The following is a 20,220-nucleotide window of genomic DNA, read 5'->3' on the forward strand; positions in this document are numbered from 1 at the left end:
TTATCTCAGATTGTCCAGCATCTGCAGTTCCTGCTATCTCTGAAATTCTATTGGTGATATTGTGTGTGTCCAATGTTCCTGGCGCTGCTGTCTTAGTAACGTCGTTAACCTCTACACATCTAGTATGTTAGAGCCTATGCTGCAAATAGAATTTCAGACAAATGCATTGCAAATCCAAATGTTGGTATCCCATGTCAGAATTTCATGGCAAGTCAGAATTCAATCACAAATTGACTTCACATGGTCACCTGTAACATGGATTTATTTATTTCTAACTATTTTGTTTGTCTGATTATTTGTAAATTCAGCTATGACATGCAGAGAATATTGGCTACATTAAATTATATCTAAAATCTTAACTAAATTTTGCGCTTAACTAATTGCACTGTCAGGTGAATACACTAGGATGAGATTTAACAATGTTGGACTTAATTGGCAAATCATTGTTTGATACTCAGTAAATTCAGCTGACTTCTAAATGTTAATTAAAACAAGTAAGTGCCTAACCTTTGAATTGTCATGGCATTTTTATCACAGAAATCCTTCACTTCCAATGCTGCAGGATTCTAGAATCACCAAGCCGAGCATTCACCCTGCTTACAGCTATTTTTCTTACTGCTGAGGATCTACACAATGTGAACACAATGTAAGACAACATGAAAACTGGGCATTTTCAGATTTTTTACACCCTCTTTGAGGATATAAAGCTGACTTATTTTTTATGTAGTGGGGTACAGTTTGGGATAATAAAGCATTAGTCTAAGGCAGTGGTAACCCAACGTGATGATGATATACTAAGATGTCTTCTTCATGGTTAATCCGGATTCATTGCAAAGTCTCAGAATCTGAGCAGTTGACAGAAGGCAATGACATTCCTGTGTTTTACAATGACAGTCATGAAAAACAGAATAAAATAGAACAGAGTTCTGTTTTGCTTGGGGCTATCACACACAAAGACTAAAGTGGGTACCGATGGATCCAGCGGAAGGAAGAATGCAGCATTTGTACCTATTACAACCAAGGTTGGAGAGGCCATTGATAGCATTCTAGTCCCACTCCTTCAATCATCATAAAAGTGTATTTATTGAACCAGGTTGAGCATATGGTCAATTATATGGGTTTCAGATATATCTCAGTTTGGATTAGTAACAAGATAGTGAGCTTTCTTTAGTGAATAAAAATAATGAACTTATTACTAATAAACGTACTGAAAATCATGCAAAAGATTATGGACAACAAATGTTTAGAATGTGCAAAGATAGAAATGATGTATAGTCTGTCATCCTATGAGATAAACATGGGTTGTGGACAATCTATGGTTAAAAACACGCAAGAATATTTTAAATAGCCATTGCAATCAACCCCACTGATTTTTCAGCAACCCTTCCGTTCCAACCCTAAGATGTTAATGACTCTATGGGTCACTGAATCTCATTAATACTTTACAAGGGATTCCAATATTTCACTTTTGATGGCCTGGCCCTGAAACTCCCTTAGGAGCCAGTCCATTATGGATTACCACAGCAATTGCTTACATTCTGATGCTCTACCTTCCTCTCCTAAGACTATGCTTACATGGATGCTGGAAACTACATTCCAGCACTTACTCACAGCATAATTCCAGATTTTTCATAAAGAGTGAGCTTCACCAAACCAGCATTACCCCTGATTTTTTTTCCCTGAGCTGTAATCTTGCTGAACCGCATCAAGTAAATAATGTTTGTGGGTTTCTTTCATCTTTACTCACAGCAGCACTGAACTATTCATGGTGCCCCACAGGTCCCAGATTTTTACTTGAAATTTAACTCCAGCACAAATACCTACTAACTAGTGCCTTCTGACTAGTAGAACTTCTTCATGTGTTCTGACTGCAGAGAGCTAAGCCTTAAGTCACCTCCTCAGCAACACAGCTTAGCAGCAAGTTTCTGCATAGAGACTGCTTCTGTCTTTATCTGTCTTCTTCTCCAATTGACTGTGACCTATTCTTCAGTAAGTCTTCAACTATTTTGAATAACCTATTTAAAAGGTTGCAACAAGCTGAGAGTTTCTGCCCTTGACATTTGATGAAGTTTGGCATGAAGGGGGATAACAAAACTAGAGCCTCAGGTTCTAGACTAGATTTGTAGCTTGGGCTGTAGATGCTGTGTGCCGAGCTGGTTCGTTGGTTTACAGACATTTTATACCTGCCGGGTAACATCATCAGTATAGCCTCTGATGAAGTGTTGCGTTTTCCCTCATGTTATTTAAACTCTGGGGTCTATTGGAGTTGATTACCTCATTTCCGGTTTTTCTTTGCAGTGGTGCGTATACAGGGTTTAATTCTACGTGTTTATTGATGGCCTTCTTGGTGGAGAACCAGGTCTCTCGAAATTCCAATGCTTGTCTCTGTTTGGTTTGTGATAACAAGGTGTAGAACTGGATGAACACAGCAGGCCAAGCAGCATCAAAGGAGCAGGAAGGCTGACGTTTCAGGCCTAGACCATTCTACACCTTGTTATCTCAGATTCTCCAGCATCTGCAGTTCCTACTATCTCCGTTTGGTTTGTGCTAGGATCCTGACATTGTCCCAATCGAATTGGTGGCTCTCCTTATCCGTGTGTATGGAGATGAGTGAGTATTGGTCGTGTCTTTTTGTTGCTCGTTGGTGTTCATGTATTCTCATAGCCAGTTTCCTTCCTGTCTGTCCGATGTAATGTTTGTCGCAGTCCTGCATGGAACCTTGTATGTTGCATTGGTTCTGTCTATAGTGGGTAAGGGGTCTTCGGTTCTTGTTAGCAGTTGGCGTGGGGTTGATGTAGGTTTATGTGCTACTCTGATGCCCAGTGGCCATAGGAGTCTTGTGGTCAGTTCAGATACGTTCTTGATGTACGGTAATGTGACAAGTGTGTCGGGGCGTACTCTATCCCCCTGTTGTTTGTGGGACAGGTATCGTTGGACCCAGCTGTTCGGGTATCCGTTGTCTCTAAATACTTAGTTTTGGACTCCCGTACCCTGGGTAGAGACCACAATACACTGCAGCAACTCAGAACTATGCCAAAATGAAGAAGAATACCTCTACCAAGTATTCAGATACAACGGATACTCAAACATGAGAGGCATGGATAGGGTGAATAGTCAAGGTCTTTTACCCAGGGTAGGGGAATCCAAAACTAAAAGGCACAGGTTAAAGGTGAGAGAGAAAGATTTGAAAGGGACCTAAGGGGCAATTTTTTCACACAAAGAGTGGTGTATGTATGGATTGAACTGCCAGAGGAAGTTGTAGAGTCTGGTACCATTACAGCATTTAAAAGACATCTGGATGGGTATATAAATAGGAAGGGTTTAGAGGGATATGGGCCAAATACTAGCAAATGTGACTAGATTTATTTAGGATATCCGGTTGGCATGGACGAGTTGGACCAAAGGGTCTGTTTTTGCACTGTTTATCTCAGTGACTCTATCACTGTAAACCCCGCACATAACCTGGCAGAATTGAAATTACCAATTCAATCGTCCAATGCAGCAACCCTTGGAACTGTCTGTTCCCTAATTGTTACAATGTTCACTCAGTGCCCTATGACACTAATTGAACGCACCATAAAGAAATTATTGGCATCCTTAATGGTTGCTACATGTTCAAGATGATGGCCAAACAGTGAAGTCCATGGATTGGCAAAATAGGGTAGAAGAAGAATAGAAAGTGAGAAAGTGCAGTGTGAGATTTAGTAGTGGGTCTAAGAGTGACTCTTGCATTAGAAAATTATCACATACAAGCTGGCTAGTTGCTCAGAGTTTTAAAGCCTGACTTAACAAGATTAACATTAGAATGGAATTTCCCACAGCAGGAAAAGTAATCCTCAAAGTCTTTTTAGTCTTTTGGCCAAATATTTGTGTGTCTATAGATCAATTGACATACAAACCACATTTCTACAAAGTGGAATGTTTCAGACAGAAGTGTTTCTCAGACAGCCTTCAGAGGCAAGCAATACAACAGGTCAACCATGGAAGCTAAGCAAATATGATTATAATCTAGTCATGAGTGTTGTATTTTAAGTGAAATCCATTTTGCTGAAAGTAGGCTGTGTGCAATTGAAAAAACATAATGTTTTATTCATATCAAGGGAAACTTGCAGCCACCTTCATGACATGTGTTGATTATTTCTCACAGGGATAGTACTGTGAAAGTTGAGAAATATATTCTTAATAAGCATAAAGTGGAATTAAAGATTGGAAGTCAGGCCCTGGAGTTTTTAAATATATTGGTTTAGACATTAAGCAGAAAAGGCCTGGTGTTACCTGAATCAGCAATGTTATTTATAAAATGGCACTCCCATCCCATTATTTGTTCAAGGTCATCACAGAGAGATGACATTACATCCAAAGAAGAAACCATACTTTTGCAAGCTTAATTTGGTTTGTTTAATTGGTTATTTACTCAGACGTGACCAGATGCTAGTTTTGAAGTATTAGAAGTAAGTAATGCAATGAAATACCCAAACGTCAAGAATGTTTTAAAGCAATAAAAAAAGAAAAAATTAAAGTTGAAGAAATGTATACTAAAGCTTCTATCCTGGGATGACCAAAAAGTTACAAGATGCTTTGCGTGCCAATCTTCCTGATGTGTATTCAAATGCAGTGGAATTCGCAATGCTTCTTGTGGGTGAAAATGGGAAATGTTGATAGTTAGGCTGGAAGAATGAGAAAATAAAAAGCATTGTCTAACGTACTTTAGCTTCAGAGCACTGGCTGCTTTGCAAGCAATGGATATGGGATTCCATTTGTCAAATATTTCAGGGGCAATTCTACACAAAAGAGTTTGTGCATTGAATGTTACATAGATAATCATTTCATGTGAGATAATGTTAATTCAATAAAAAGCCTAAATGAATAAAAAGATTAAGGAGCATCCTTACTTGTATATGTGGGATAAAATGAAATCTCTGAGATTAAATAGTTTGATGTAAGTCATCAAGTATCTGACTGCTTCATGAAAATGAGTGCTTGTCCCAAAATATTCCTAGAGCAGAGGTCCCAGAAGAGGGACATCTTGCAGTGAAGTGCTTTATAGAGGAAATCAAAAGCCATGTTTTTTGAAATAATGTTCATGAATATCATTTTTATGTTATTTTTGCAATGGGTAGGAAAGGAAATTGTTTAATTGTATATATTAAAGTTAAATGCCTGAAGTTGGGTGTACGTTCATTGGAAATGACATGCACATATAAAGAGATATGGTGCCTTTGGACCTGAAAATCTGGGTTTAAGTCCCATTTTCCCTGGGAAGTACATCATAGCATGATCAAACAGGTTGATTAAAAAAATAAGAAGCAATACTTTTTGACACTGGTGGTGGTTTGTTGAATGAGGAGTTATACATTTGTAATGTCTCACATTGTGAATACGTCTAAAATTGAACAAGGATTGACTTCTGATCTCCTCCTTCACCAATTATTGAATACAAATTTTTGTTTTGCCCACTGACCTTCAGAAACAAACACCTGATATTATGCTTCAAATGGAAAAGGTCCTGAGCTGAGAATACAATCAGCAAGACTTACCTCAAACCTCAATGGGTGATGTTTTAATGCAGGTAAAAGGAGATTATATGCAGGTGTTACAATCCCAGTTGATGTTATTAGCTAACAAATCAGGTCCCAGACTAAAATCTGGCTTTATAAATAATTGCTTATTTTTTGGTTTTAACTGAACATTTTAAGGAAATTTTAATGAACTGAGTGAATTTTACACATTACACAAAAGAAATTAGGATAAAATGTAATAAACAAAACTATTTTACATATAATATGTTAACAATTTTAAAATACATGTTAAAAATATAATCTCAAAAGTACCCCATATAGTACTCACACCAAATAGTATTCCCTTGTCTATGATCCCAAGAGGTCTTAATTTAACTGTGGTTGCAACTCCCAATCTTGAAACCTGAAAGCCTCTTCATACAACTGAGCTGAAACTTTCTTATTTTCAAGTACTTTCAGCTTTAACCAAAGACCCCTGGTTTGAAACTTCTACAAAATTCCTTATACTATTTTCACAATTCTAAATTATCATCTTCGTTTCTCAAGAGCAACTACTTTACACATCCAACTTCAGCTGAGAAACCTGCAGAGCTCCCCAAAAGCATTTTGTCAAGCTATGGTTGTTTCCTCTAATCAAAAGAAAACACAAAAATCCTTGATTTTCCAAACTGAAGCCAAATGTACAGCTATTTACATTGTGTGCAGGTAACCTCCTCCCAATTTAAACAAAACCCCATTACTGCCAGTAAGTCTTTTTCTCATGAACAAAAACAGAAATTGTTAGGGAAACTCATTAGGTCTAGTGGCATCTGTAGAGAGAAAACAAAGTTAACTTTTCAAGTCCAGTGTGTGACAATGCTATCACTTTAAAATGGTTATTTTGTCCTGGGATTTTTTTGAAGAGAGGTTGTAAAGGCAGAGGCTACTAGAAAAGGCCTAAGTAAACAATTTAGGAGGCCTTAAGGTATTTTTTTAAACGTTGGAACAATGGAAGCAGTTTGAATGAGAGTAGCCAGTTCACACAGACCAGACTTCCTAGTCTTTTTAAAGCTTTAGCAGTCAGAAGCTGTTTGGGGTCCCAGAAGAGTTGATAGCTTTAGTGAATGACTCCTAGTTGCTACTTTCTCTGAAATCTCTCTTGAAGTTGTTTCCTCCTGGATTGGAGAACTGCATGTAAGAATCTGTCTGAATTCACCATTTTGCTAAGAGGTATGTTTATGGAATGTTACTATATTGGAATAGTTAATTAGTAATGGGTTCTATATCTATTATTCAGTTATGTTTTCCAATAGTTAAGTAATTCTAAATTCCTCTTTCTTTTTGTTTGTATTTTAAGTATAGTATTTAAATAAATTGTGTTTTGCTTAACATCAAGTCGTTTGACCAGTCACATCTCATCTGGGACATACACTTCACATCTACCTTTAAAATAAGAAAAGGTAAGGGTCTAGGCTACATTCTTAAAATATTTTGAGGGGTTCTGGACTGGTCCATAACAAACAATACTTCTTCGGCCACTAGTCAAATTCAAAAATCCAAACTTAATTTATGATAATACACATATATAAAGCATGCACCTTCCATCACAAGAGAGCTTCCTCCAAACTACTGTCCAGAGCAGAGACTGGAGGAGACTGGGCAAAAATAATTTCTGCTCAATCCTCTACTTCTACGGTTGATGAGATTCTACTATATTCTCACTATCAGCAATGTCTTTTGTCCAAGCTGCTGCATACAAATGATCAGGTAATGGATTATTCCTATCTGTCCTTGACTCTGTACTGCTGCTACTGAGGTGAAAGCAGTGACCATGGTGGTAAGAGACAGGGGGAATGATTTCATAGTTAAGCAGCTGGAACTTTGGTCATCTTTCATTACTAGGCTCTTTGAGTCAAATGAAGATTTTAACCTCCAGTTTGCGGTCTTCTACTCTCTTTAACCCACACCCCTTAATACTCTACGGCATGATCCTCACTGAATTTCCCACTGTCAATATCCAAGGTTTGCAGTTGACCACATATTGAACTGGATCATCCAAATAAATACCATGGCTACAGTAGCAGGTCAAAAGCTAGAAATTCTGTGGTGAATAACTCACTTTCTGTCTCCCAAATACCTGTCCATCAGCCAGAGATGTGATAGAATATTCTCCATTTGCCTAGGTGAGTGCAACTCCAATAGCACTCAAGAATTTTGACATCATAAAGGACAAAGCAACCCACTTGATTAGTACTCCATCAAAAGCAACCTTCAACATTCACTCTCGTCACCCCAGTGCACAATTGGGAAACATGTGCTACCTACAAGATTCAGTGGCTCACAGATGATCCTTCAAAAACAGCTTCCAAACCCATGACCACTATCATCAAGAAAGGCAAGGTCATTAGATGCACGGGAACACCACCACTTACAAGTTTCTATTCAAGCCACTATATCAGTGCTGTCTAAGATTTTTAGAATTGATTTGTATCTCGGGTTGTGGATGTTGTGTTCGGTTGGCTCGCCAAGCTGGTCTGTTGTTCCGCAGACATTTCATTACCATGCTGGATAACATCATCAGTGCAGCCTCTGTTGAAGCGCTGTTGTGTTTTCCCGCCTGTAATTTAAACCCTGGTGTCCATTGAGCTGGATTACCTCACTTCCGGTTTTCCTTCGCAGTGGAGTATATACGGGGTCTAGCTCAATGTGTTTATTGATGGCTTTCTTAGTGGAGTACCAGAGACAAGCATGGGAATTCCTAGAAGCCTGGTACTCCACTAAGAAAGGCATCAATAAACATGTAAAGACCCCATAAACACTCCATTGCGAAGGAAAACCAGAAGTGAGGTAATCCAGCTCAACGGACACCAGAATTTAAATTACAGGCGGGAAAACCCAACAGCGCTTCAACGGAGACTGCACTGATGATGTTACCCAGCAGGGTAATGAACCAGCTCAGTGAGCCAACCAACCACAATATATCACTGTTCCTTCAGTGTCACTGAGTCAAAATCCTGGAATTTTGCTCTTAACAGCGCTGTGTGCATCACTACACCCCAACGCTGAAACATTTTAAGAAGGCAGCTCACCATTACCCTCTCTAGTATAATTAGGGATGGTCAATAGATGCTGGGCAGGCTGTGATAACCACATCCCATGACGATATGTTGCAACAATGAATTTACTATTGCAAAATAAATTGCCTTCTGGAAGTGGTAAACTCCCTCTGAAGAGCAAAGCATGACTGGGAGTCCATTTTACAGTTGAAATCGACCCCAGCTCAGGTAGACGATTTGGATTTACTACAAGAATGGTGTGTCAGAAAGTTGTCCTTTTTCAGTCTACTTCTGACACTTATCGGATCCTTACAGGAAATGTCCCTTGAGTGTATAAATCGTTAACAAGTTTTTGAAAGCAATAACGCCTTGAGTCAAATTGTGTTTTTGCTGCACTTTAACAAATCAAGGATATCCCAAAGTATGCTATAATAAATAAATTACTATTCCTGGGCTGCCATCTCTATAATACTAGCAAAGCAAAGATGACAGCCAATACTCAAAAAGCAAGATGCCATAATTTCAACATCAGGTTAATAATTACTTTTTTCGGTGTTTGATGAAGAATGAATGTAGGCTATTATTAGTTCTAGTTATAGAGTCATAGAGTTATACAGCACGGAAACAGGCCGCTTTGGTCCAACTAGGCCATGTTGAACAAACAAACAGGATGTTTCTTCGAAACTTCATTGAATGAGCTTGAACTATAACCTTCAAAGTCAAAGATGCCAACTGAGCCAAACTAGCAATGTGCATCAATAAGTCACAGGAAGGTTGATGTTAGTTAAGTAAGACCTGACTTGTAGACATACAGCGATATCTGGACAGACTGACCCATGTAAATGAAAGTGATTAACACACTCATGTCCTGTGAAACTCTATTTCCAGGCATTCCTCAGATCAGGTTTTACTTCACAGCTATACAGAGAATGCAGATTTTTCTTTTTGATTCATTCACAGGCCATGACCATTGCTGGCTAGACCAGCATTTATCGTCCATTTTTGTCAGTCCATCTTCTGCCCTCAGTTTAAGCAATGGCAGCCAGCAAGACCTGGAGACCCATCCAATATTATGGATCATGGTATTTATTCTCACTCACCAATGTTAACACAGAGGCAAACAGTTTCTCTTTTTCAAATCAACTGAATAGAGGTGAAATAGGAAATTGCAGACCGGACAGTCTCAAGACAGTGGTAGGAAAACTATTAGAGAAAATTCTGAAGGCGCAAATTAATATCCACTTGGAAAGGCATGGGTTAATTAGTTATAGTCAGCATGGCTTTATCAGAGGGACATCATGCCTAACAAATTTATTAGAATTTTTTGAAAATGTGATCAAGTGTGGAAAAGGGAAGTTCAGTTGACGTATCTTATATGGATTTTAGCAAAGCTTTTGACAAGGTCCTACATGGGAGAAAGATTAAGAAGGTTAAAGCAAATGGAATCGGGGAAAACTTGGTGAGATGGATCAGAAACTGGTTTAGTAATAGGATGCAAAGGGTAGTGATAGAAGGCTGTTTACTTGACTGGAGGCTGTTGTCTAGCAGTGTGCCATGAGGATCAATACTAGGACCCTTACTGTTTGTTACTTGAGCACTTGAAATATCATCCCATTCAAGGATGCACAGCCCACACCATCATGGAAGCCAACCTTCTATGCATGGACTCTATTTAGATGGCTCGCTGCTGCGTAAAGGCTGCCAACGTCATTAACGACCCATCGCACTGCAGTAATAACCTCCAAAACCTCAGCCATTAGGCAGAAGATACAGAAGCCTGAGCACATGCATGAGCAGGTTCAGGAACAGCTTCTTCCCAGCTGTTATTAGACTGATGAATGGACTCTCTAGCCTCAAATAATGATTGAGCTTGTTAACATTGATGTTGCCTAGCGCACACCCTGTGCAATGTAATCTGCACCTCTGTTTAATCATTTTGATCTGTATATCCTTCCTTATTATGATCTGCCTGTACTGCTCATAAACAATGCTTTTCACTATACTTCGATACACGTGACAATCAATCAATAAATATGGGACAAGTGCAGGAAATTGGGATTAGTATACATTTAGTGGTAGTTATGTTGGTGCAGACTCGATGGGCTGAAGGGCCTTTTCTGCACTGTATGAATCTATGACTGATAACATTTGAATTTGGAAGGAGAAGGGCAAGGTCAATTTTCCAAAATGCTATACTGAATGTCTTGTCTACAAATAAATGGACATATGTTTTGGAGGAGAAATGAGGATTAACAATATAAATTAAACAGTATGCTTAAGGGAGTACAGGAGCAGAGAGTTTTTGGAATGTATGTCTACAAATCTTTGAAGATTCCAGGATAAAGTGCGAATTATAAACTCAAATGGGATCCTTGACTTTTTAAATACAAGGATAGAGTTATAAAGGTAAGGAAGATTCAAGAGACACTGGTTAGACCTCAGCATCCTGGTTTGACATTATAAACCTTGGAAAGGCAGTAGGAGAGATTTACTAGATTTACCGAGGATGGCAGAGCTTAGTTACACAGTAAGGCTGGAGATGAAAGGTTGTCTTCCCGACTGAAGAAAAATTAAGAAGAGATTTAATAATGGTGCTCAAATCATGAAGGGTTCTACCAGAGGAAATAAGGAGAAACTGGATTCAATAGTAGAAGAGTTGGTATCCAGCGGTCAGAGAGTTAAAGGAATTGCAGAAGGACTAGAGGTAACATAAAGAAACTTCTTTTTTTTTTAGAAAATGAGTTGTTGTGATATGGAATTTATTTCACATTTAATAGTATATTTCTCTTACTATTACTGAGGTGATGCATTTCGGAGGGTCAAGTACAGGTGGAAATTATACAGTGAATAGCAGGACCCTTAGAAGTATTGACATGCAGAGGGATCTGGGTGTGCAGGTCCACAAATCACAGAAGGTACCTGTAGATAAGTAGATAAGGTAGTTAAAAAGGCCTGTGCATGCTTGCCTTCATTGGAAGGGGCATTGAGTACAAGGATAGACAAGTTATGCTGCAGCTTTATAGAACATTAATTAGGCCACATTTGGAATATTGCATACAGTTCTGGTCACCACATGACCAGAAGGATGTGGATGCTTTGGAGAGAGTACAGAAGAGGTTTACCAAGATGTTGCCTGGTATGAGGGATTTTAGCTATGAAGAAAGGTTGGATAGACTGGGTTTGTTTTCACTGGAACGCGGGAGGTTGGGGGCAACCCAAAAGTAGTTTATAAGATTGTGAATGGCATGGATAAAGTGAAAAGCATGAGGCTTTTTCCCAGATTGGAGGAGTCAATTACATGGGGACACAGGTTCAAGGTGGGAGGGGAGAAATTTAAAAGAAATGTGCAAGGCAAGTTTATCACACAAAAGGTGGTGAGTGCCTGGAACGCGATGCCAGAGGAGGTGGTGGAAGCAGACACAATAGCAGCATTCAAGAAGGACTTGGATGAATACATGAATAGGAGGGGAATAGAGGGATATGGACCCTGTAAGTGAAGACAATTTTAGTATGGAAGGGCAAAATGGGTCAGTACAGGCTTGGAGAGCCGAAGCGCCTGTTCTTGTGCTGTATTGTTCTCTGTTCTCTTCTTTGTTCTAAAAGGAATTTGATAAAAATTTCAAAGGAAAATAAATTGCAGGGCTCTGGGGAATGGTACTATTGGACAATGTTTGCACTAATGGCTGGCACAAACACAACGGTGAAATAGCCTCCTTTGGAGCTGTATGATTCCATATCAAAAAATCTAATGGATACAGAGAAATTTCCAGTGTAATTCTACTCAGTATCAACCTCTTGTGTTCATAATTCAGATAGTCTGATTGATACAGCAAAAAAAACCCTGTCTTCTTCCTGCTGTATTTCAGCTGCAGTGTGCTGCTGGAAATTCTCCTCATTTATTGTCTGAAATGTGTTTCTGAGTCCTTCAAAACTGTTTTTTTTAATCACATCCTGGGCTTTTGATCTCAACAGTATCAGTTGCAACACTTTTGTGAAACCCTTCAACTGGGCATTGCCAGCCGAATGCTGATCAATGGCAGGCGGTACATAGCCCGCTTGCTTCAGGCATCGTATTAATATATGACTGCAACTACTGGAACCATCCAGACAACGCCTCAGCAGTGAGACATTTCCTTTACTGTGTCAACAACATATGCTTTTTTCCCAGACAAGCTCAACATGGTAATACAAACGATTATTTGCTTATAACTTGTGACAGTGCACTATTCTACATCAGTGTATTTCTTTTGTGCGTGTTTTTGTGTGAGTTCTGAGTGAGTGGCATGGCATTAGACTTTTGGGATGAATGCATGAATACATAATCCAGTATATTTAAACCCACAAAGTTTTCTACTAGTTATTCAAATTGGTCACATACTGAAGGGTAAAGAAACATATGCACCTTCCTTTCCAAAAACATAGATTAAAGACGTGAAGCAATTGAGATTCCAGTTATAGGACATGAGAGCAAGATTTGGCCAGTTCTATCTTTTGAGTCTGCTCCACCATTCATTAAGATCATGATGATTTGGTTGTTGTCTCAGTTCCAGTTTCTTGTTTGCTTCAAACAACGCTTGATTCCCTTTTCTATCAAAAATCTTTCAAACTCCCCTTTAATACATTCAATGTCCCAAACTCTTCCCACATTCTGAGAAGAGAATTCCACTATCTAACATTGTAACATAATTAGAAGCAAAATAAGAATAAAAATAACATTAAAATGCAGTAATAGAACAATAACATGTCAAATTAATAATGTTTGCAACACATGTACTAACAGCTGTTTTGGTAACTTAGATTTACAAGAATTTTATATTTGTTTCAGAAGTTTCAGAACAGAACAAAGAGCACCACTCAGGATATCAGGAAAATCTACAGAGCTGAAATATGACTCCACATTGTAAAACGTTCAAAGTATACATGTGCAAATGAAAGGATGATAAAGCAGATTGTGCACTTTGCATAATAGAAGTCAACTGAACTGGAGGAGAGATAGTAGGAACTGCAGATGCTGGAGAATCCGAGACAACAAGGTGCAGAGCTGGATGAACACAGCAGGCCAAGCAGCATCATAGGAGCAGAAAGGCTGATGTTTCGGGCCTAGAGAGCCTTTCTGCTCCTATGATGCTGCTTGAACTGGAGGAATAGTCTTTACTTAATCCACATTGCGAGGAGCTCACTGGATATGCAGTTGGTTAATATGTAAACTTTTCACCTTAGTAACTTAGATACCAATCAAACGTAGACTGAGGGACTGAAAATATCTTTTTCCAACTGATTTTAGGACCATAAATATACCTGTAAAAATTTAAATAGGCCTCACTTCAGTCCTAGAGTGTTACACCCATAATACACATCTCCCTCAAGATAGTAGAATCATAGAATTCCTATAGTGTGGAAACAGGCCATTCAGCCCAACAAGTCCACACCAACTCTCCGAAGAGTATCCCGCCCAGTCTCACCCCGCTAACCTATCCCTGTATTTCCCATGTCTAATCCACTTAACCTACACATCCCTGGACACTATGGGCAATTTAGCATGGCCAGTCCACCTAACCTTCACAGCTTTGGACTATGGGAGGAAACTTGAGCACCTGGAGGAAACCTACACAGACAAGGGAAGAATGTGCAAACTCCACACAGACAGTCACCCGAGGCTGGGATTGAACACAGGTCCCTGGTGTTGTGAGGCTAATCACTGAACCACCATGTTGCCCCACATCTTTCCACATTTTGCTCAGGTAGAACATAAGAAATGATCACTTTACAAACTTCAGGCTCAGAATGAGTTTCCAGACAACAGGAACTGCTAATTATTTTGCAGTTGTCAAGAGCTGAATGTTTTCACCATTTGTGGATTTTGTTCAGTTTCATAGAGTCGTTAACAGCTGAGAACCTAATGTGTTGGTAATTGGTAAGACACGAGGTGAGAGTGCCGAAAGGAGTTTCTATGGGCAAATGTTGAGGTTAAAAGTGGTTATTTTACCTTTGTTCATTGGAAATTCAGATTCTGTGATTCACTATCAAAAAATGATAATATACCTAGACCTGCCTTTTGTGTCTGACTTGGCCCATTACTATCCCCTTTTGCCTGGCACCACCATGCATTCTGCTTTGCATCTTGCTCCACCTGCCTCTCCATTTGTTTTAAATCTGGAACATTTGTAACCTTTTCCTGTTGTGACAAAAGGTCACTGACCTGAAATGTTAACGTTGTTTTTCTCTCCACAAATGCTGCATGAATATTTCAAGCTTCCTTTGTTATAATTCAGAATTCCACCCTCTTACAGTATTTCTGCCTCTGCATAAAAAGAAATAGTATAAAAAATGCCACACTGAAGTAATAAGGAGTGCTCCACTAAGGTTAGGACTGAGGTACTTTTGGGGATGTGGATGAGGGTGGGGGCAGTTGGAGCAGAGACAGCTTTACTTGACATAGGGATACTTGATGGTGGAAATGAAAATAACTATCTAATGCTACAGCGCGGACATCCTTACACTTAATGAACACAGCAATGCTTGCAAAAGGTATTGAAATAGCATTCTAGCCTAACTGACATTGGAGTTAGAACAGACATGACATGATGTCAATTTTTAAATAAAAACTTATATATACGACCCTATTCGCAAGATAGTAAAAGGTCTTGATCCTCCCCAGTTACAAGATGGATCTTATCACAATGTTACGATTCACAACACACTCGATACGTGACATTTCTTCCTTTTCGTGGTATGTGGATGTTACGTACTGATCGGTACAGCATGCACACTGCAGCAGATTCATTTCCAACTCACAAGCCCAGAGCTTATACCGCCCAGAATACACGGCATTCATGGGAACTGGTCCCACAAGCACTGGCCCCGAATGCGTGCAGGGCACTCAACAGAATCCCACTCGAATGAACAAGCTTTGGCAAAACTGAACAGTGCAACGTTGAAAACTGTAGCACATGTAGCTGTATTCAAAGTAGCAGAAACAGTAAATCTAGGCGCCATGTGAACAGCAACCAGCGACGCGGTTCTCCACACAAGCCAAATCGAAGGAAAATATATTTTAAAAGTCCCTCGTCACTATGGGTTTTCGGAATTGATTTCATGTTTAGTGTTTTACAAGCTATGGTATCACTGGTGTAGCATGTTCATGGTATGTTGAAAATTGAAAACAAATGCGTTCTAATGACAGATGGGCGGTAAAAAAAAGTGCTCAAAGTCCACTGGGGCAAGCGTTTTGTAGCGACAGGGGGATAAGGAGAAAGCAGGGTGGGAGCGGAGCGTAGGAGGCTTATGTCTCTGTGCGTGTGTGAAGTCGCATTTCATTTTGACTGCACAATTCCTATTGAGAGGTCGTCCATTAACAAACATCAATTCATTCTTGGCTTCTATCGATTTGATTTGGCACAGGATCAATTTCTGAGAACTGCAAAATTAGATTTCGTATACTGTCCGAGAGCTCAGTAATTGCCTGGCAATGAAAGAGGATTCCCAGGTATCCCAACTGCTGCCTGGTACTAGAATCTAACCGAGCAAAGAAACAAAAAATGAGAAGGACTAATACTTGAATGAAATAAAGACAGTTGGTGAGGCTGAATAAAGTGAGGTGCCCTTGATCCAATAGCGACTAATCCTTTCTAAATTCATTACTGGGGTGCCTTTTCTGGATTATTGCGGAACCTTGAAGTAGCAGGATACCAAGTGCCACAAATTCAATTTGTGACTATGGGTTTGTAATTAACACGGAAAGAAAGCTCGCTATTGTAATATTTACAACTGATGGATTTGATTTGTCGCTTTCTGGATGTGCAATGAGAATTGTACGTTTTCATTAGATGGATTAGGTTCTGATAAAGCTTATAAAATGCTGATCGTGGGGGTGTTTTCATGATCAAACTTGACGGTATTCTAACTTTTGTAAAACATTATTCTTAATTCTAGTATTATTAACCCTACAGCTGGCATGTTTTATTTCCACGGTGTTAATAAAAGCGCGAAAATAGTTTCTCTTACCTTGAATGACAGGAGGGTCTGAAGAAAATGGCAGCTTCTAAAACATAGCAATAGGTACTACTTTGAATCAAGCCTATTTGCCTCTCGGTTTACTGTTCTGTGGATGAACAGTATTCTCTGTGATAAGGCCCTGACCAATTTCAAGAAGTGCACTTTAATTTCTAAATCCCTGCACATGCAGCAGATACTGAGGAAGTTATGTGTGTGCTGGGAAACAGAACACCCGGACCAAGCTTCAGTGCGAAGATCGGATCGGATTCATTGCTTTATTCAGTAACACTAGGTACAGTGAGATAGAATAATAAGTCCACTGTACTAAAACATTCTGAATGTACTTCACAGTTAGTTTAATTGCGGATAACATTTATCAATTGAGACAACTAATCATATTTGTAGCGTCTTCTGGAGAGTGTTTATTCCTCCAGTGTTTTGACCCAATAGCACATATGGAACCCGCTTCATGTTTGGCTTGGATTTGCATTATTTGCACATTTTAACAACATCTGTATGTTCCAACCCTGAATAAAAATGCTGTCAAAACAACCCGATTACAGGTAAACATGGGATTATATTTACTCCTAAACTCTGAGTGACACTAACATTTATTTATGAAACATTGGATGAACGTCGCGCTGATGAATCAGTAGCTGCTTTTGGTAGAAATGGCTGAAAGATGAAAGAACAGTGAGGATATTATAGCAAGGGTATGAGGTTAAGTTGCTGAGTACTGGCTCCCTGAACTCTGTGTACTTCTGTTTCGTGGCACGTCGAAAATAGATATGCAACAGGTTGTTGTGCATGAAGATATATGAAAGTAATGTGTGTACAGCCGTATCGCATATGCTGTATTTACAATCTGATACAAGTTGCTGCATTGCTTCTTATAATAAAACGCAAACCATTTTTCGCTACCTAACAAGACTGAAATGATTAGTATATACTGGATATTTATACTTGATAATTACCAAAATTTGTTGAAACATGATTAACTGATGCGCTTCAAACATGTATTTGCATTCTGGCCCCTCTTTCATGTTGTTTCTAATTCTTCGTTGATGTCTGTCCACATCATATTCTTGAAGAAAGGATTGATTGATGCTCTCTCTCTCGACATTGGAATGAACCTGTTACCCGGCCCTTACCAGCAAATGTTGCCTCAGCTTCCCTCTTCTGAGTGAATTCTCTCCTCGCATTCCTCTGCATCTAAGGCCTGTGGGTGATGGGAACTCACCGCGTCGGGAAACGTGTGGATGAAACCATGCTTTACCTCTCTCAAATATTTAAACTGAAGCATTGTTACGCAAACAACATTCACAATTTCTATCACAACATGACGAGGACTTTACATTGAACAATGTCACCGCTCAGGTTTACTGCTAACGTACTTGATTGAAATGACAGTCACTCTAATTCGCATTGTCAGGCCAACTCAGGCATTCCTCACACACTTTCGATCACAAATTTGCATATATTATCACATCGAAAAACACGCGCTTCACTACGGACGACAAATCGATCATTTAGGGCAGTTGCCAACATGTGTAAGTCAGAGTGCCGTGCTGTAGGTTTTGCTTCTGTTTACAAATAGCGACTACCCGAAACTGATGATGATGGTGAGTACGCTACACACGATTAAACCGGGAACTCAGAATCCTAAAGCAATTCTTCGCCAAATATTTATATCATTTTGGTATTCTCTCATGTATTTCAGACCCCAAACAGCAGCCTTGAGATTTACACAGGTGTTCGATTCCACAACTGGACATCTCTCTCTCACTCTCTTCCTTACCCGTGTTACTACCACATATTCCCCTTCATTCTGACCCCTCTGCTTTTTTTCTGTTTTGCTCTCATTAATTGTAGTCACTTTCTCAAGTTGTCCCCTCGCGTTGTTTTCTCCTCTTTAGTAATTCACTCTCAAATTTCATAAATCATCTCTCCACTGTTTCCACCTGCTTTTAGATTTTCCACGTCCCTCGCCTGGTGTTTCTGTTACATGCGTTTTATGTGCCCTTTATAAAGTCTCCAGACCCGCTCCATTTCTCCAGTGCAACCGTCTCACTGTCCCACCTTACTATAATATTCCAGTTGTTTTGCCTCGTGCCGTTTTTATGTATCAGCTTCCTTTGCTCAAGGTTACTGGGGCTCTTCCACTCGCTCACAAATGTGCTCAACGTCGATTTCTGTACCTTCTCTAGCCTGATTTCTTGTGACTATTTATACATTAGCACTTTGTAGCTTTGTTCTTTGTTCCCCCCATTCCCGCGACTCCCCGGATTTTGTCATGTCCATGAAGCTTAAAATATAGCGGCTGTGTTTAGGAACTCCGACCGAGCTCCAAACTAACTAAGCGGGCAGCCAGCACACCACTAAACACTTGGCATCGCCCCGTTCTTGGCTCAGTTCTGCAGGTCTTTCTGTAAAACCATCAGACGAGGATGGGAACCCACTGGACACCCTCAATGACTCAGACACCTAGAGTCTTTTTAAAGTTATAATCGGCATCTGTGCAATGGTTAGGAAAAACAAGATTTCAAAATAAAAATCCACTTACTAGCTGTCACTAGGCGGAAATCACAAGTAATTAACACCAGCATTGCGGAGTTCAAATACAAGGGGAATCGTGCCATGCTGTCCGCTCCAGATAACACACACACCGTCTTTCCAGCAGCTGTAAATGACACATGAAAACAATCCTGACGCCTTCTCTACACAGATATTTCGAAAGAGATAAGACCGTAAATGCTAATTTCCCCGACTCCCATCGGACCGAGTGACAGTGTCTCAGTCTCAAGTCATTGGTTCCAGGGCGAAGGCAGGAGCTGTTGCTGAAAGTTCACTGCAAGGGAAAGCGTTTCACGGGGAAATTAAAAGATAATAAGTCCCTCGGGATCAAGTCTGAGCTTTCACAGTTAGATCCCTTCGCTGCTTGGAAGATGCCGGATTTAGAACACGTCCCTAAACTGTGGAATCATTCAGCAGAAGGCGGGAGTAGACACTGGAAGCTCAGTGAGGATAATGTCGCCTGAATGATGAGGCAAAACGATCATTTCACGCTCAGGAACAGAGGGTACGTGAGATAATAAAGGAGGGGATAAAAACGGCTCCTTACAGAACTGAAAGTTCCCCGTGATGTGGGGGAGAGTGAAGACTGACGGCGGGGAAAGCCCGCCTGTCGGTGGCAGGGATTGGTTTGTGGAGAAGGGAGTCATTCGCAGGTCGGCCAGTGAACAGTCACTGACAGTGTCGGCCTGGCTTGCCGCCACCGCAGCATGAGAGAAGCTCCAATGAGCCGCTCACTAGGGGAAAAGGTGGAAACGTTTGCACAGAGCACAACAGAGCAATGAGTTCATGTGCCAAGTTTCCTTGCAAGGACAGGCGTTCAGCCGCGGCTAAACACATTTAAACATGCCGCCACAAAATGAATTTTGCATTGATATCACTCATTGTCAGGTTTGCAACCGGCTGCTGTGCAGAACTTTAAAAAAAACACAAGACAATGTAGCCTCATTCCGAGGAGCATCGCTGTAATGAAATCCAGCGTGTGATAAGAAAGGAAGAGTGACGGGTCATTTAAACGATTAAATGTGCAATTATGTAACTGCATCATCAGTCATATCAACATTTTTGAAATAAAAGTGAGACAAATAATCCTAACATAG

The 20,220-nt window shown here is 39.9% G+C and overlaps 1 protein-coding gene across 1 annotated transcript in view; it reads right to left on the bottom strand.

Annotated features, from left to right (window-relative positions):
• The window catches only part of LOC109922011 (fibronectin type III domain-containing protein 4-like), a 231,350-nt gene extending 212,056 nt beyond the window's left edge, over positions 1-19,294 (bottom strand). The window contains exon 1 of the mRNA XM_048597173.1: positions 19,113-19,294. Coding sequence (XP_048453130.1) covers positions 19,113-19,188 — 76 coding nt within the window. The 5' untranslated portion in view covers positions 19,189-19,294. The remainder of the gene's footprint in view (positions 1-19,112) is intronic.
• Positions 19,295-20,220: the final 926 nt, after the last annotated feature.

This window comes from Rhincodon typus, chromosome 5 (assembly GCF_021869965.1).
Source record: "Rhincodon typus isolate 14 chromosome 5, sRhiTyp1.1, whole genome shotgun sequence".
Taxonomy (NCBI): domain Eukaryota; kingdom Metazoa; phylum Chordata; class Chondrichthyes; order Orectolobiformes; family Rhincodontidae; genus Rhincodon; species Rhincodon typus.